This window comes from Neophocaena asiaeorientalis, unplaced genomic scaffold (genome assembly GCF_003031525.2).
Source record: "Neophocaena asiaeorientalis asiaeorientalis breed wild unplaced genomic scaffold, Neophocaena_asiaeorientalis_V1.1 scaffold299, whole genome shotgun sequence".
Classification (NCBI taxonomy): domain Eukaryota; kingdom Metazoa; phylum Chordata; class Mammalia; order Artiodactyla; family Phocoenidae; genus Neophocaena; species Neophocaena asiaeorientalis.
Window position 1 is genome coordinate 131,733 of NW_020172626.1, and position 18,588 is coordinate 150,320.

The window sequence follows — 18,588 nt, forward strand, 5'->3', positions numbered from 1 at the left end:
TGTACAGGGTGTGCAAAGGAGCTGTTAACAATGTCCCCAATTCTGTCCCATCAGCTCCACAGGGCATCAGATGACAGACACTCATATTCTTTCTTCTCTGCAGGCTTTTTTCTCTGCCTGGCCAGAACTGCTGCTTTCTGTAGTGCAAGAGGATCACGCGATGGAATCATATGAATTTAAGACGACCTCAAGTTAACATGACGCTTATTGATAGAAATTTAGTTAAGCTCAGTGCCTCAAACTTCAGCCTAATAAAACAATTTCTTCTGTGAAAGAAATGAAATATGCAGAAAAGAGTTATTATAGCAGGCCCGAATCTGCTAGACTTAGAACGGCCTGCCTGCAAGACGGGCATGGGGACTTAGATTGTGGGAGGGTCCCTACCATCCTAACCGAGAAGAGCAATTCACGGTGCCTAAAGTGTTTGTGCAAACAGTATAGCTCGTGCTGAACACCTGCTCTCCTGCAGGAGCCTGGAATTCTGGTGTGCGTGAGCCAAGGGTGCTACGTAATTAGGCTCAAAAAAATCCCCAGGCGCTACGTCTATGGTGAGCTTCACATGTGTCATCACAACTTGTCACGGAGGGAATTAAGAACATCCTGTGAGACTCTCCTGGAAGACTATTCTTGGAAACTTGTGCCTGGGTTCTCCTGGACTTCATGCCATGTGCCTTTTCTTTTTGCTCATTTTGCTTTGTATCCTTTTGCATAATAAATCATAGGTCTGATTAGGACTACAGGCTGAGCTGTGAGCCTCCTGCAATCACTGAACCTGGGGGCTGGTCTTGGTGACCCCTGACTCAAGGAATAAAGTAAGAGCATGATAATGATCACATTCTGAGACCAGGCTCCAATGCCCTGCAAACTTGGCCTTAATCCTCTCCGTTGTGAAGACGATCAGAGTACACAGACTAGAGGTAAGAGGCTGTTAAAATGAGGCCGTTCACAGAAAGCACTTAGCACTCTGACTGGCATGTAGTGACTGCAAGCGGCTGGATGTAATTGTGACGTGGACTCACCAGAACACCGTCAACACTGGAATATCAACTCCCCATCCCCCCTTACTCTGCTCCCCTCTTTCCTCACCAGTCCCTCCCCTCTTCTCTCAGTTATCTTCTAAGCTCCTAAGGAAACAAACTGTTTCCTCCCCTAGATTATTCCCTTTCCTTAAGGACCAAATGGAAACAATAGGCAGAAGCATTTTTAAGTACAAAAAGGGCACAATGTAAATGTGCTGTCATTAGGGTCCACCATCCTGTCCATGCTCAACATCTTTCGGTTCCATCTACAATGACTGATGAGTTTATAAGTTATCCCCACGGTTCTCACTGATGTAATCTTATTGCTTTTTTCTTTCTTTTTTTTTTTTTTTGCGGTACGCGGGCCTCTCACTGTTGCGGCCTCTCCCGTTGTGGAGCACAGGCTCCGGACGTGCAGGCTCAGCGGCCACGGCTCACGGGCCCAGCCGCTCCGCGGCATGTGGGATCTTCCCGGACCGGGGCATGAACCACGTCCCCTGCATCGGCAGGCGGACTCTCAACCACTGCGCCAGGGAAGCCCAATCTTATTGCTTTTGATAATGGTAAGTGATCACTGCATACAGAACTATGCAATTTCATTTTTATAACTTTGTAAGGCTCACCATGTAAATACATTCACACATTGGGAGAAAAGTCCTTTGACAAATCACGTTTTCCAATATCTGGTTCAGAATGTTTGTTCCTTGGAATACTGCACTCTAAGATGTAAAGGGGCTATTGTTTTTTTCCAGTGATATTTCTACAACACAATGGAGCCAGAAACTTCTGCTTGAAACTTGCTTTGTTTTTGTGTAACTTTTGAGTCCCTAGTGGGTTATTCAGAGACTGTTCAGGTATCGCTGCTGAAAAGGCTATAATGGGGTTGATGATCATATGTGACCAGAGGAAGGTCAATGTCAGTACCCAGAGCAGGGATTCCTTTGAGGGGGAGAGGAGGTTTAGGCAATGCCTGGTGAGCGCAGTCTCTCTGCTATTGGATAAAATCACCACAGTTTGGAATAAGCTCCTGCATCCTCACTCTGACCCCTTCTCGTGGGACCCCCCAAGCTTAAACAGGACACTGCATGTGGAGGGGCTGCCGATGAGGAAGAAGAAAGGAAATCAATAAAAGTTCAAAACCTCATTTGCAAATAAATTCAATATCTGAAGGGAAGATGTCAAAGAGAAACATCAAAGCAAAAATAAAAGACCAAAAGTCTGATAATTATAAGTATCTCCAGGAGCCACTGATTCTGTCATCCCTCCTCTGTCATGCCCCTAACACCGTCTCTGGGTAGAACTGTATGGCAGTCCTAGGACACTTGCTTGTCTATCCCACACTGAAGGTTAATGAGGCCTCCCTGGCAAGTCTCCTTTGCTGTCCATTAAAATGAAGCTAAACCACCACAAACTTTATGGGATGCTTCTGTTCTTGGTAGGCATGGAAGAGAGCCCATCACAACACTTCTCATCATATGCTTTTAGCTGAAGTTAACACTCAATTATATTGTAGTAATGGGGAGATGAGAAACCCTCTAACTCTAAAAACCACAGAATTCATCAAAGATTGAATAATCAAAGCCCTTCAACCTTTGCCAACAAAATTCTCTTATCGGACTCACTGAAACATAGCAAAATTAATTAATTTGAATTTCTAGCTTTCTTTTCCTCAACTCAAGTCTGCTTGAAGTTTTAATTAGAAGGAAAGTGTCTAGATGATCAGCAGGGAGATTTCAAGGAGGAGAAGTGAAGCTTTGGAAAATTACAAACTAAATCCATTTGTTAAAAAAATTTTACTGAGCTCCTAGGATATTCAAGACACTCACTGAGAACAGAGCAATGATCAAAAATAGACAAGCTCTCTCATGAAGCTTACATTCTACTAAGGGAGATGGAAAATAAATGAACTAGTAAATAGATAATTGGTCAGATATAGAATATTTTGAGTAACCTTAACTATCCTTTAAAGGCACTTTCAAGCTATCTCTTATCATTTTCTTCCCTTGACTAATGAAGTCCAATTATTCAACTCCAGTCAGCAAAACCCTGTAAACACATTATGAGCATAATGATAAGTGAGTGGACACTCGCTTACCTTCAGTTGCTGGTATATTTTCTTCAGTGCATATGCTTCCTCTTCTGTACTGGGAATAAGTCTTATCACCTTATCACTATAAGAAAAGGAAAACAATGGTGATATTTACCTTTCAAAAATAAAGATATAACCATCTCTATCTTCTTACCTTTTAAAAAACTGCCTCTGCATTTAAGAAAAACAGCAAAACTTTGGACTGGCCAGCAGGAATTTTACCCTGTCCTTGTTATTCTCTGATTGTATTGGTCTTTTTTTCTCTGTCTGGACACTATTCATTTATTCATCAGCTTTTGAAGATTACAAACTGACACTCAAGCAGAGAAAGGCCAAAAACACAGGAACGGCGGCAACAGGACAAGAATGCTCATGGTGTCTCAAAGCAGATACCAAGAACGAAAACTCCTGATGACAGGGGAAATAAAACAAACTACTTTTTATTTTTTTCAATTAATTAATTAATTTATTTTTGGCTGTGTTGGGTCTTCATGGCCGCACACGGGCTTTCTTTAGTTGCGGCGAGCAGGGTCTGCTCTTCATGGTGGTGTGCGGGCTTCTCTTGTTGTGAAGCATGGGCTGTGGAAGCATGGGCTTCAGTAGTTGTGGCACGTGGGCTCAGTAGTTGTGGCTCACGGGCTCTAGAGCACAGGCTCAGTAGTTGTGGTGCACGGGCTTAGTTGCTCAGTGGCATGTGGGATCTTCCCAGACCAGGGCTCGAACCCGTGTCTCCTGTCTCCTGGTGGATTCTTAACCACTGTGCCACCACGGAAGCCCCAAAACTACTTTTTAAATTTAACTTAATGCTGAAAAATAATGTGACTTTTGATGAGAGAACCTGTGAAATCCATACACAGCAGAACATTTCTGGTTTGGATTCTTCCCACGTTGAGGACAGTAAAGATAAGCCCATCTCTATGGGGCATTTTATTTCTCAAGTACAGAGCTTCCCAACTGGTATATGGAGGGCCCCCAATTATTTGTGGGTGTGCCATGAGATGCTGATGGCTGTACAATTTTTTATTTTTTTAATTAGTTTTTTAAATTTATTTTTTATTGAAGTATAGTTGATTTACAATGTGTTGGTTTCTGGTGTACAGCAAAGTGATTCATTTATACATATAAATGTGTTCTTTTTCATGTTCTATTATGGTTTATGCAATATTTTTAAAGTGATAAAAATTTTAAATCAATTTTTACAGCCATTAAAATTTTACCACAGTTGAATATTTGAACACTCTTTATAGATTCTGAATTGCCTAAGAAGACTGGAGGTGTCATGCTTTCCATCAGAGAGTTCTCTGTGGTGGTGACTGCTCCCCTAGGTATGCCAGACAGGCATTATCATTTTCTAATTATGTCATGAGGCTCTGGTATATAATCACAACTATATATGTATAACTGAAGCACTGTGCTGTACACCTGGAGCTAACACATTGGAAGTCACCTGTACTTCCATAAAAGAGAAATTCATTTATCATAGTAAAAAAGTAATCACAACTGTTCCACGTGCTTTGCATGGAGTATATACTTAATAAATATTTATTAGCAGATTGTATAAAGGAGATCATTGAGAATAATTGGCTTCCAGAGGAAATGTAAGGAAAAACTAAGTGCAAGGGGAACGCACATTTGTCATCATCCTCTATGGCATTTCACAGTGACTGCAGATAAAGAAGAATGTTATCAATACCACATATATATATAAAGCACAACAAAACCCCTCTAGCAGTTCAGTCACAGCTTCTCTCTCCAGCCTCAAAGTTGTATCAGAATAAGAGTAGAATTTGCATGCTTTTCCAATGGTTTTACCACTTAGATGAATAGCAGTCTCGAAGGCTAGGTAAGATTAATATGGAGGACATCAGAGCCCAAGGGAGACTTCCAGATTTGTTGGACAGTCATTCTTTAGGGCTGTGTGTCCATTTCCAATCACTTTAAGCTGTATTCTTTCAAAGGATCCCGTTACACCTTCCTTAGATCCCGTTACACCTTCCTTAGCTGTATTCTTTCAAAAGATCCCTGGCTTGCTGATGATAATTTAGTATGTTTTAGGTACTCCTACTCAATATGGCTTTGTAGCTTTGATTTCCTCAAAAATCACACAAAGCAACCTCTCACTATCCATGTCATAAAGAATTTAAATGTAATTACACCTTTTCTCTTTCATTTCTGTTTACACATTTCTCTGGCCCTTGTTTTTCCTGGATTCATCATATCCTGGCCTCTCCCACCTGAACCAATATAATTCTTGGCAAAGAGAAACAACTCCTATGGATGGTATGGTTGTTTCTGAGGGATGGATCACTTGACAGCTTGCTGAAAAACACCTCCATCTGGGGCCCTGTCAGCTCCTCAAGAGTGCAAAGAAAGCAATCTGTGGTTGTTTTACAGCCACGGGCAGATTCTTTTTTTTTTTTTTTTTAAGATGATAATTCAACCTGGCAATTGGGTCCTCCTCTGTGAGTGTAAGATAAAAGGGGACCACCCCTGGGATTATTTAACCCTGAAAGTGATTGTTCAAACCCAGCTTTGTCATTTTTATCACAAAAAGTTCACTTCATCTCAGCTTGTAGAAATTTTCAGGTGTGACTTGAGAAATGTTACCATTTGGTTACTTACCAAAGAGCAGAGAATAAGGAAAGCTATTTAGGAAAGCCCATGAAATGCCATACTTTTTTGTAAGCCTATAAATTATATTGGTAGACTAGCCAGCAACCAAAACCCAAGAGCTCTTTATTCAGCATGTAAAACCAGATGCCTTCCAAATGCCCCATTTGTTTTACCAAACAGAAAGCTTACTCTCCCTAGATCTGATAGCTAGTCTTTTTCGAAGTGCGAACAACAATTCGGGACCACAAACAGGAAGTTTTCAGGTAGTGAAGTAGCTACTGGAACTTAGAAAAACTAGCTGTGCACAGCTATCATAGAAGGTGAACTGAGGCTTCCTTTATAATTTATCAGTTTTCTCAACCACTACGTGACAACATCATTTTAAGACCCGTTGGTTACCCTTTGGGATTAAGATGAGGGTAAATCAGATATTTCTGACTCAGCCTCTATAAAGTTGTCAGAGAAAGACTGCAGATGTTTTTAAGTACAGTTTAAGGATGTAGTACAGAGGCGGCAGGGTATCCTAATGTCCCAGTAATTATTAATATGTATCCACTCATGACATACTGGTATTTTGTCCCCTTGTCTTACAGGACAAATGAGGTTATGTTGCTATCATGCTAGCATCAAGTCTGGTTGTACATGTGACGACTAAACCTTCTGTACCGTAGCAACCACATTAAAAAAAGTTAATCAATTGAAAAACTATTATTAAATGTCTAATGAGAATGTATACTCCTAGAGAAGAGAATTCAGCAAGAGAATACCATCTCAGACTTGTTACCATCTGTCTGGGTCTCAGAGTCCTTGTTACAGGAGTGAGGGGTGAACTCCCAGCTGCCTTTTCATTTTCATTTTAAATTTAATTATATATATAACTTTTCTAAGTATAATGGACTTATTAGTTTCAGGTGTACAACACAGCGATTCAATGTTTTTATAGATTACACACCAAAGTTCTTATAAAATATTGACTATTTTCCCTGTGCTGTACATTACATCCCTGTGACTTATTTTCTAACTAGCAGTTCGTTCCTCTTAACCTCCTTCACCTATTTCTCCCCTCCCCCTACTTCTCTCCCCTCTGGTAACCACTAGTTTGTTCTCTGAATCTATGAGTCTTTTTCTGTTTTGTTATATATATATTTTTTAGATTCCACATATAAGTGAAAACATACAGTATTTGTCTTCCTCTGACTTAGTCACTAAGCATAACACCTAAGACTGTGTGGTTGGAGTTTGATGCCAGCTGTAGTCATCGCTATGCCTTGACCACACCTACGGAAGAACATCTGTGTTTGGACAACATGAGAGTCCTCCTCCTCAGCCTCCTTTTGAAAGACATAAACGTGAAGCTCCAGATTTTTCCTCTAGCTCCTGGCATGACCTTTCACAATTCTATTATCAAACTCTACATTTCTTTGTAAGTTACAGAGCTAGTTTATGAATCCATGTTTATAAAAATTAAAATATTACACAGGATGTGGAATAATAAAGTTCCTCTCGCAGGTTTCTCCCAAACCTCCCATCTGCCCCTAGTAGCCATTATTAACAGTTTCCTGGGATTCGCGCCAGACTCTTTGCATTTACACATGCATGCGTGTGCGCGCACGCACACACACACAGTGATTTTATAACACTATGATACTAACTTGCTTTTATTTTTCACTTAATTCATTTTAAATGCTATTTTTCACTTAATTTGGTTTTAAAATGCTCCTTTTAAATAAACAACTGGATTCCATATGATCATATTTTATTTCAGAGTTTTATACCTATATTCGTAAGGGAGGCTTTTAAAAATCCAACTTTAAAGCATCGTGTTCTTTTTGAATCACTTTTGTCTGATTTTGGTATCAACATTATGCTTACTTCACGGGACTAATTAGGGATTTTTTACCATTGTAATATGCTCTGACAATTTGAATGACACAGAAGTTATGCTTCTGATTGTTTTGTAGAATATACTCATAAAATCTTTGAAGGTGAGACCTCCTCTTCCTTTTTTTTTGTTTTTGTTTTTTTCTGGTGGTTGGGGGTTAGATATCTTTTAAATTCTTTTGTGGATAATGGTGTGTTCGGTTCTCTTCTGGCCTTTTGGTAATTTACATTTCCCAGAAAACCATCCACTTATTTTTATAAAATATATTAAACTATTAAAAAGTCTTACAATTTAAGACATATAACTTTCTTTATCTGTAGCTTTGTCCCCTTTTTATGTCCTAATGGTATTTGTGGGTTTTTAAAAAATTCCTCAATCAGATTTTGCAAAATTTATTTTATTGGTCTTTTAAAGAATCATTTTGTTTTTATTGATCAATTATATTTATTATATATAAATAGATATGTATTTTGATGTATATATAGTTATATATGTTATATATTAATGTATAACATGTATTTTGATGATACATAGTTATGTATAAGCTCATAACTACTACATCTTCTGAATGGAATGAAACTTTTATTCGAACCAAATATCCTTAGAAAAATCATTCTTTGGCTCATTTAAATGGCCTTTACCTTGAATTCCATTTTCCCTAATATGATTGCCACTCATGCTTTCTTTCTGTTTAGCTGGCACAATTTTGCCCATCTCTTTCTTATGCTTTTCCCCCAGATGTGTCTCTTGCAAACGTCATATGCTAGATTAAATTTTTAAAATCCATAAAGAACTTTGACTTTTAGCTGGAGAATTGCACTTGTTCACATTAACTATCACACCTAACATGTGTGGTTTTAATCTTACAATTTTTTGTTTTGTTATAAGTTCTTGTTGCCATTTTCTTCCTTTTCTGCCTTTCTTAGAGTTAACCAATTTTCTTTGCCAATTTTTTCATATCTATTGGTTTGTGAGCTACGCATCTTATTTCTATTTCTTCAGTGTTTTTATAAATTAAAAAAACCTTAATGGAAATAGAGGCACAGATGTAGAGAACAAACGTATGGACACCAAGGGGAGAAAGCAGGAGGGGGGGGGGGGGGGGGTGGGATGAACTGGGAGATTGGGATTGACATATATACACTAATATGTATAAAATAGATAACTAATAAGAACCTGCTGTATAAAATAAAATAAAATTCAAAAAAACCCCACCTTAACAAATACCTCTTCTTTCATGTCTAGAATTAATGTCTTAGTACTTTCCTCCCTTGAAAAAGATTTAAAAATATTTTTTGTCCATCCCTCTCTCTCCCACATTTTTCCTCCTCCTTCATTCCATGTTTGTGAAAATCACCTGGCATTGTTGTTGCACGTCTAAGTGTGGATCTCTCCTCAAAACTCATATCTTGAAGTCCTAACCCCCAGTATGTCAGAATGTGAGTGTATTTTGAGATAGGGTCTTTGAAGAGGTAATTAAGTTAAAATGAGGTCATTAGGGTGGGGCCTCATCCAATACAATTGGTGTCCTTTTCAGAGAGGAAATTTGGGCACAGACACTCACAGGGGGAGGAGCATGTAAAGACACAGGAGAAGAAGGCCTCAGAAGAGACCACACCCACAGACCCCCTGATCTCAGACTTCCTGCTCTAGGACTGTGAGGAAATGAGTTGCTGTGGCTGAAGTGACCCAGTCTGTGAACTTTGTCACCAAAGCCCCAGCAGACTAATATTAATACATACTCTGAAGATGGCAGCTTAACCATTATGTCCTCATGGAGCTATTCTTTGATATCCAGAAAATTTCAGTCACCTTGTTCTTTCCTGTATTCTCCCAATACCTTATACATTTCCTATTACACTCACCATAATTATTTAATGTCTACATCTCTCCACTAAGCTTTAAACTCCATATAAGCAGGAATTCAATACATTGTAATCTATTTGTGGGAATCCTGCGTTGTGTGAGTATCTCTACAGAGTGGTTTGGAGCTGGTCTTGAGGGGTCCAGGACCAGTTTTTTTGTCTTACTCAAAATTCCTCTATCATGCAGAGGGTGAAGGAGCTCACACCCACGCATGGTAAAGGCCCGGGGTATCTGCTTTTCAGAGGTGCCTCCTATCCCCCACATCCCTAGGAAAGTAAAATCTCCCTCAGTTTCTTCCAGCTGAGTGGGAAGTTTTTCTCCACAGTTCGAGAAAAGTGCTTTGAGAAAAGCAAGCTTTACTCAGACTTGCTTCTAGCTCCCCACTCCTGCCCACCGTGGGCACTGGAACCCCAGCATCAGCTTGAGGGCCCCTTTGCAAAGTCCTGACTCCCAGACCTCAAGGCATCAGCTTTTTCTTTTCACTGTAGCTTCCCCCCTCCCCAAATGTTTGGCACCTGGAAGTTTCCTCTTCTTTCTTCCTCCAAAGCTGTTATCCACTAAAACCAATGACAGGGTGGCAGCATCACACACTCTGGAGGCAAGTTGCCAGCACAATCTGCGTGGTCTCAGGCAAGGTTTTTCACCTCTCTGTGCCTCAGTCCCTCTCTCTCCAGACTGGGGAGACTCGTACCTAATTCATGGACTATTAAATGAGTGAGGGTTTAATGAGTATTCAAGTCAAGTGCTTAGAGTAATACCTGACACAGAGTCAGAGATATTATAGATGTTTGATGTTATCATTACATTTTGGCATTTTCAGCATTTCTTCGCTTTATCCAATATTTACACTTTGAAGGTTCCTGATGGCATCCACTCAAATCCTTCATGTTCTCTCCTGTTCTAATCTGTTGAGTGGAAGGATGAATAAGATTCTCAAGAGGAAACTACTTGTATCAGACCTCCTGAGCAGCCTCAGAATGTGTGACCTGTCTGTAGTCTGTCCTCTGCTTGGTATCGTGTAACTGCTTCCCTTGGGACCACACCTAATTTGAGACCCAACTTAAAGACAGTCCGTGGACAGTAAGGTGGAATGACAAGTAAGTCCTGCCCAGTTGGGTTCACTCTATGGCCGGTGACTGACGGTCGATGCAGTCAGATTCCATCTTGGGGAGTGTGCGCTTGAGACATAAAGAAAAGGACCAGTTAGTCTGCAGGATCTGGAGCAGGGCACCAGATCCAGGGAACAGCCAAGTGGCCACACTGGCAAAGTCCTCATGCAGGGAGCACAGGCACTTGACACACAGCCCTTTGTGAACGATCGTTTGGCTCCAGGGACATGGGTTGGAAACAGTCCCCCCTTTCCCTTGTGCTTCCTTATGATAAACTTCTATCAACTGATGTATCTGGAATGTGTCTTTTTTGAACCCAGCAAATGCACCAGTATTAAGAACATATAAACTTCAGATACTTCAGTTTTTCATTCCTGTCTGTCTCCAAGTCACTGGATTTATCTTCTCTGAACCAGTTCCTTGTTCATTTAGGGAAGAAAAAGAATAAGGTTGGATTCCAATCAGGGCTCCACCACTTGACCAAATTGTGTAAACATTTAGAGCCAATGATGTCTAATCCTTAACTGGGGAAACACTAGAATTTTGTTGCATAAGGTTTTTGTGAGAATTATTTCATTTGGCCACACTTATTAAGTTTTCATTATGTGCCAGACACGGTGGTGGATGCTAGGGATAGAGCAGTTCCTGCCGTGATGGGCTTACACTCACAGTCTCTGTGAGATACTGTCTGGGAAACACCTAACTTAACATAGCCTCTCAGTGCATTAGCTACTGTTATTACCTCCACAGGAAAATATTTTTCTCATCCTTTAGAACTTAACAAGCTGAAAGCAGATGCTTTGCTAAGTGTGTTTCACTGTAAATATCAGAAACAAACCACGATTTAGTTGCGGATCTATTTAACTTTCTTTGGTCGTTGTTGGTGCTTTTATTTCTTGACATTTTCACAGGTATTTGATTCTAATTGTTGATCAGTTTCTTAATTTGGGACTATTTCCTTTCTTCTCAGGCAGCTCTTTGGCATCTCAGAAATGCACATATTAGGTAATATTTTCTACAACAGCGATTTATATAAAATAAAAAGGGAAAATAATTTCAGAGAGAGTCTTGTAGAGATGTCCTCTCTATTGGTACAGGCTACACATGTTCAATTTTTCAATAAAGACACAATTTACCGGGATGTAGAAAAGGATTTCTAAGGTTGCCCTTTACAAGGTACCAGAGTAGATGACTATAGTGGATGCTTTTGACTGCCCCTCTTAAATCCATTTTCCTTTCCTTAAACCCTGACAGGACTGGTTTGCTCAGATACACACTCTAAACCCGTTTCAGGAATGAGTCTTGATCAGCCAGTCAGAGGATGGGTATCCCCTGGACACTTCTGGTAGTCTGGAGATGGACAGGTGCTATAAATGGACCCAATCGGGTTTAAGGGAAGGACTGATATTCCAAGGTTGAGGGAAAAAGAAGATTCACTCTCTTATTGAACATAAGCAATGTGTAACCCTGCTTGGCACTGACACCCTGTAATTAAGAAGGGAGTGAACTTTGGGGTGAAGCAGATTCTGTGGACTGTTGGGAGAAGAGACAGAAAGAACCTGGGTCTTCAGTGATCTTGTAGAATCAACCAACCTTCAAGCTTGTCCTATCTCTGGACTTCCTGTTATACAGTGTACAATTTTTCTTTACTGTGTGGGCCAGTTTGAGTCAGTTGTCTCCTACTTGTAACCAAAAGCATGTTGCAGAGTAACAATAATTTTACTTATTTTGGCTATTTTTAGGAATGAGATAAGGAAAACCAATAGAATAATTAAATTTACTGTTATTTAATAGTAAGCAAAGTCTTCGCAGCTGGGAAAACACATATTGACATTCCTTCTTTCTTTCCTAAATACCATTCTCTAAAACATCCCTTTAATTTTGCTGGCAGCTTAAAAAACCGTGGGTGCTTTCAGAGGAGAAGATTTATGGAACTCAACAGCTAAGAGTCATCTCGTATTTGCAAGAAAAATAGGACGGTTTAAAATATTTGCCGATTTTTCTGAAAACTTGTATCTTGTGGAAGAATAATAGGATATTCACTTATTAAACAAAAAAAAATCTCATGCCCGAGCACAAAGAAAACCATTAAGTAATCCCATCTAGAAAAATTACTGTTTGCATGTAGATTCTATATTATAAAGGTCTCAGAGCTGTACTTCCTTTGTTGAAAGGAAGTTTTGATGTACATGAAAAATTTCATTAAAAAGCAATAAATAAGAGACAACTTGGCAGGGAATACTCTAGAGAGCTAAATGGAGTCTCCCTTCTTTGGTCATGGTTTATAGTTGCAATATAAAATACTCAGAACACGAAGAAGCTTCCTATGGCAGTTTGCCTAGGACATGAAGCTTTAGACTCCACTCTCGGATTAACATTAAGCAGAAGCAGAAGTGATGACTTTCTTCTTCTTCTTTTTTTTTTTTTTTTGTTGTTGCTACAGTTAACTTAACAGGAGAGAAAAGAAAAATATAGTCTGCAAAAGCCTTACTGTTGTACTTCACTTTGTAACAGAAATTTTCTCAAGAAGTTCAATGCCTACCATGGTGTCTCATCGGTAATGAATGAGCAAGAAATATCTGCTGAACTGAAATGAGATTGGCTTTTGTAAACTGCTATGTTTTAAATTTCTGAAATTTTGGAATGGAATGGCTTCCATTGTAAGGCTTGAAAATTTCCTATTCTCTCATTAGCACAGGTCAGAGAGGAAAAAGAAATAAAATGTAACCCTGCCAGTAAGTTAATTTCTTACAGTAAGATATTATCTTCACTATGTCTCAAGGACTTTCTATATATCATTGTCAAATCAGTATTTGACAAGTCCTTCTTGTGATATTTAAGGATAGGACTCAATCTGAGGAAACTGTTACCGCAATGGAGAACGAATCATTCATTCAACACATATCTGTGTAGCAATTATTCCGTGCAAGTCCCTGGTGGGGAAGAAAAAGGAAGTGAGTATAGAGCATATATAATCTAGTATAAAGATGTATAATCTAGATGGCTATATAAGACATAAGTAATGCCTTACATTATTATCGTGATATAAGGTAGCATGTGATCAATGTTTTATAAATTACACAGAAAATGAGATCAAGCAGGATGCTGTGGGGCCTTCCCAGGGACAGAACCCCATGTCCTCCATCTCTTGTTTGTAGAAAAGCTTTAGTCTCCTAGGCCTTCCCCTAGTTCTGAAGAGCAAATTTAATCAGCGAAGTAAAAAATACAGAAACGAAAGGGAAGAGTCAAGCAAGATGAAATAACAGTAGTTTAGCTATTAAACAAAGTCAAGGACATTTAGTTCCTCATCAAGAGCTATAGATAATATCCTGAGCCATATCACTGAGTTGTTTTGCTGACACCAAAACCCCTACCAGGTAGAAGAAGTTAACTGCATGCTGACCACAAGCATGTGGACCCCAGACTGGTTGGAACCAGAAGGTTCATGATGTCGACTCCCGAAATACCACCCCATTACCTCACCACCAACCAATCAGATGAATGTCCATGAGCTATCAGGCACCATACAACCCTCACCCCTAATGTTGCCTTTAATAACCCTTCCCTGAAAGCCGGTCAGGGAGTTGTGTTCAGCTGGAACTATCAGAGAAGACGATATGGAAGGACTTGAATACTTGAAATGAAGATCTGTGTCCCAGTTGACCGAGAGTCATTGGTATACAATAGCTTAGTGGTTTTGAAATTTGAGCGTGCATGAGATTCACGTGGGAATCTGCCAGAATAACTTGTTGGGCTAAATATCTTGAAATCTCCTTTCAGTAAAATACTTTAGCAATACTGAAATTTGTACGTGTGTGTAGTGTATCTTTTAATATGCATTGGTAGGCCGGCAATAAAGTAGGGGAAATCCTAACAGGTCGAAAATGCTGAGATAACACTGAAGCAGTGGCCACCCTGATTGAGGACATCTGGGTGATCGCTGATGTCCTAGAATCTGAACAAGGGGAACATTCAAACCAGAGACACCAACAGAAGGTCTTAAAGATAACCACCTCAGTGAAAGGATGGCCAGAAAGAATGCCTTGTGAAAAGAAAGAGTAGGAATACTTATCTTTCTTGGACTTGGCTCTGGATAGAGGAGAAAAATATAGTCATCACTGAATTTAAAACCACAAGCTATCCAACTAGTAGGGTTAGGAATAAAATTCAAACTGCCTATGTTGTCCAAAATCTCCAAGCCTCATTCTCTCAGCTGCAGAGGCTTGCCTAGTGATGGCTCACAACTGAGTCCATTTAAGGCATTACCTTCAGTTTAGAGGAAGTGCTTCACCCAAGGTTAAGGCTCCTCCTACTTCTCAGAATAAAGGCAAACCTTAGCCCATCCTTTATCTTACTATAGTGCATTGCTCTGAGGATGAAAAATTCTCAGGGGTATCAAATAAATCAACAAGGCACCGTAAGCCCATGGTGGGACTTCATGCCTCTCCCTGTCATATCATATATCATGAGGGTAAGTAGGGTATTAGAAATAGGATGGGAAAGTTTATAGTCAGATACATCACAAAGTAAGGAGAAGGAGTGATGACAATTTACATCTAAAAATCTTGCTTCTTCCATCACCTGTTAACAGCCAAATGCATTGCTCCTGAAGGGGAGTCCCTGAACAGTGAACAGAGAACACTGGTAAAACATACTGAAGACGAAAGCACGTGTTGCATCCAGGCAACAGATTATGGCCAAGCTTTGTATCTTATCTACTCATATATCTTAGAATTCAATTTAAGAAGGAAGAGGGTTGTGAGGGGCTGTGTATTAACACAAAAGTATGAATTGAAAGGGGAAGGCAGCCTTTCCTGATAGAAACCAAGTCTGATTTGGCGGATTGGCTTGGCAACGAAGTTTTCCTTTGCCAGTTAGAGGATATAGCACATAGTTTCCTAAATGAGCTATATCTGCAGAATCAAGGTTTAGAGAAAATTCTATTTTAAAGCAGGTGATAACACCATTTTGTCAAATATTATTGTGTCGGCATAGATGTAATGAAGTTCACAATTTTCCCAAATCTTTGTGATGATATCACGTTGAACAAAAAAGGGTGAGGGATGCATTATTTTCTGGAATTCTTTTGCGGGGCATGAGTAGAGAAGTGGGGAGCTGACTTTCTTAGCTCTCTGGGCTGATTTTGGTTCTGTCTTTAAGATGGTAACCCCTCAAACTGAACGCACTTCCCTGGAGGTGTTGTGAAGTTGTCAGGAGAAAATCAGGGAAGGGAGGAAACACATTCTTGTTGCAGGTGAGAGAGGAACTCAGAGTTCTTATTTTAAATATTAATACTTGATGTATCTGATGAAGCAAAAATATTTGATCACTGAACCGATACCCATCACTGCCATTTCTCCAGGTGCTGGAGAAACAGTAATGAACACGGCAGGAAATTTTCTGTTATCATCTAGCTTATGTTGCAGTGAGGGAGGCAGATAATGAGTAAATAAATTAGCAAACAGCGTTTCAGATAGTGACAGAGCTATGGATAAAGTAAGAGGTAATTTGATAGCAACTGGGGAGGGGGCGGTGCTATTTCAGATCGGGTGTCAAGGAAGCGTCCTCCGAATCAAGTTTTAAATTAATACCTGGATTCAAATGAGCCAGCAGGGGAGGATTCCATGGAAGAGTGCTAAGAGCCCTGAGTTGAGGCATGCTTGGTCCTCCTTGAGGACAGCAAGTCTGCAGCCGAGAACAAAGGGGTGCGTGGAAGGCGGCCACGTTGCGGGGGGATGACCAGGGAGGATCTCGTGATGGAGCCTTGGACGTGCATACGGAGTTCTGTTTTTATACCTGGTGCAATGGAAGCTCTTAGAGGGTTTTAATCAGGACAATAATATCTGATTTATGTTTTTAAACGCTCACCCTGGCTGCTGTGTGGAGAATGGACTCTGGGGGAAAGGGAAGAGAGAGGGGAGAGCAAGGAGACCAGCAGGATGATTGCTGCAGTATAGGACAGAGGTGGCTTCTCTAAGGAAGTCGGAGAAAGAGGCTAGATCCAGGATATACTAGAAGTGGAGTCCACAGAATTCACTGCTGAATTTATACAACCAAAGGAGAGTTAGAGAAGAATCACAGATGACTACCACGCTTTGGCCATTCACTGGGATTGAGAAGACTGAAGGCAGGTTTGGCAGATAATATCAAGCTCCTATTTCTTTCTGAACATGCTATATTTGTGATCCTATTAGACACGGATACGGTGATGAGGAATCAGTTTGATGATACGAATTTGGGGCTTAGCAGGAAGCTGGGGCCAGAGGCAGAAATTTAGGAGACATTAACATACGGTTAGTATTTAAAACCATGATACTCATTTCTCCTAAGTAGTGCATAAAATGTTTAGAGAATAGTAAAATATCATAAAAGGATTTGTTCCCAGAAGTTGTTTGCCAGACTTTCTCTTTTCCTAGTTGTTCCTTCATTCTGTTTGTAAAATTAGGATTTGAGTGTTCAGCAGAGGCACCACGAGAGTCGGGGAGAGAACAGCGCTGCTTAGGTCATAAGGCATTCCTCATACGAACAAAGCTGGTCTGGTATCACGGTGTCTCTCTCTACTTAGCTCCAAATTTGAGTCAGGGTCAAATGGAACCTAAATCACATCTAGAACCAAGGGGGCTTGGGTTTCTGTAGCCTCTGTTGGCCAGAAAGACACACGAGCAGGGGTTGGAGTAGATGCTGAGGGAGCCAATCCAGCGTCTGCCCCGCTGGTCAGAAAAATGTGGACACTGGCTTTTAATGAGGCTTTAATTCTACAAGAGACTTGAGGAATTTTTATTGGAAATTTGTCATGCAGAAATATTTTGCCTTCTCGTACGTTACAGGGATGAAGCAGTTATAGAAAGCTGTGGAAAATCTCCCTTGGAAGCTATGAGCCAGTTTTCTAAATTAGACTTTTATTTGTTAATCAAAAATAAGAATTGACTGAAAGGACTAAGAACAGAAGTGGGGGATATGGTCAGTGAAATGTGGACAACAAACCAGGATCTGTTTACATTCTTGCCAAATGTGTTCCTCAGTTTGGAGATCTGGAGGGGTTTTTTTAAGGAATTTAATTTGGTTTGGGGAGGGGATTTTTTTTTTTTATTAAATTGGGAAACATACTCATTGTGGTATGGTCTTTACATCTCTGGAGGTGACTGTGTTTACTGCTCTGTGGATGTACAATTAACACAGAATGCAGAATTGGGAGGGCAAGCTCCCAGGTTCACTGCAGCATTATTCACAATAGCCAAGACGTGGAAACAACCCAAGTGTCCACTGATGGATGAATGGATAAAGAAAATGTGGTATGCATATATATGGAATCTAAAATAAAATATGGTCCTGAAGAAGCTAGGGGCAGGACAGGAATAAAGATGCAGACAATGGACTTAAGGACACAGGGAGGGGAAAGGGTAAGCTGGGACAAAGTGAGAGAGTGGCATTGACATATATACACCACCAAATGTAAAGTAGCTAGCTGGTGGGAAGCAGCCGCATAGCACAGGGCGATCAGCTTGGTGCTTTGTGACCACCTAGAGGGGTGGGATAAGGAGGGTGGGAGGGAGAAGCAAGAGGGAGGGGATATGGGGATATATGTGTACGTATAGCTGATTCACTCTGTTATACAGCAGAAACGAACACACCATTGTAAAGCAATTATACTCCAATAAAGATGTTAAAATTTAAAAAAAAAGAAAAGAAAATGTGGTACGAAGATTCAATGGAGTATTACTCAGCCATAAGGAAGAAGGAAATCCTGCCATTTGCCAAAACATGGATGGACCTGGAGAGCACCGTGCTAAGTGAAATAAGCCAGGCAGAGAAAGACAAACACTGTATGATCTCACTTGTAAATGGCAACTAAAAAAGCCAACTTCATAGAAATAGCAAACAGAATGGTGGTTGCCAGGGGCTGACGCATGGGGGAAATGGGAGATGCTGGACAAAGGGCACAAACTTTCAGTTTGAGATGAATGAATTCTGGGGATCTAATGTACAGAATGGTGACTACAGTTAATATTG

The 18,588-nt window shown here is 40.2% G+C and overlaps 1 protein-coding gene across 1 annotated transcript in view; it reads right to left on the reverse strand.

Moving 5' to 3' along the window:
• Positions 1-18,588, reverse strand: part of LOC112395695 (carboxypeptidase A6-like) — a 215,318-nt gene that overhangs the window by 107,612 nt on the left and 89,118 nt on the right. The window contains exon 2 of the mRNA XM_024739029.1: positions 3,115-3,190. Within this exon, the coding sequence (XP_024594797.1) occupies positions 3,115-3,190 (76 nt within the window). The remainder of the gene's footprint in view (positions 1-3,114; positions 3,191-18,588) is intronic.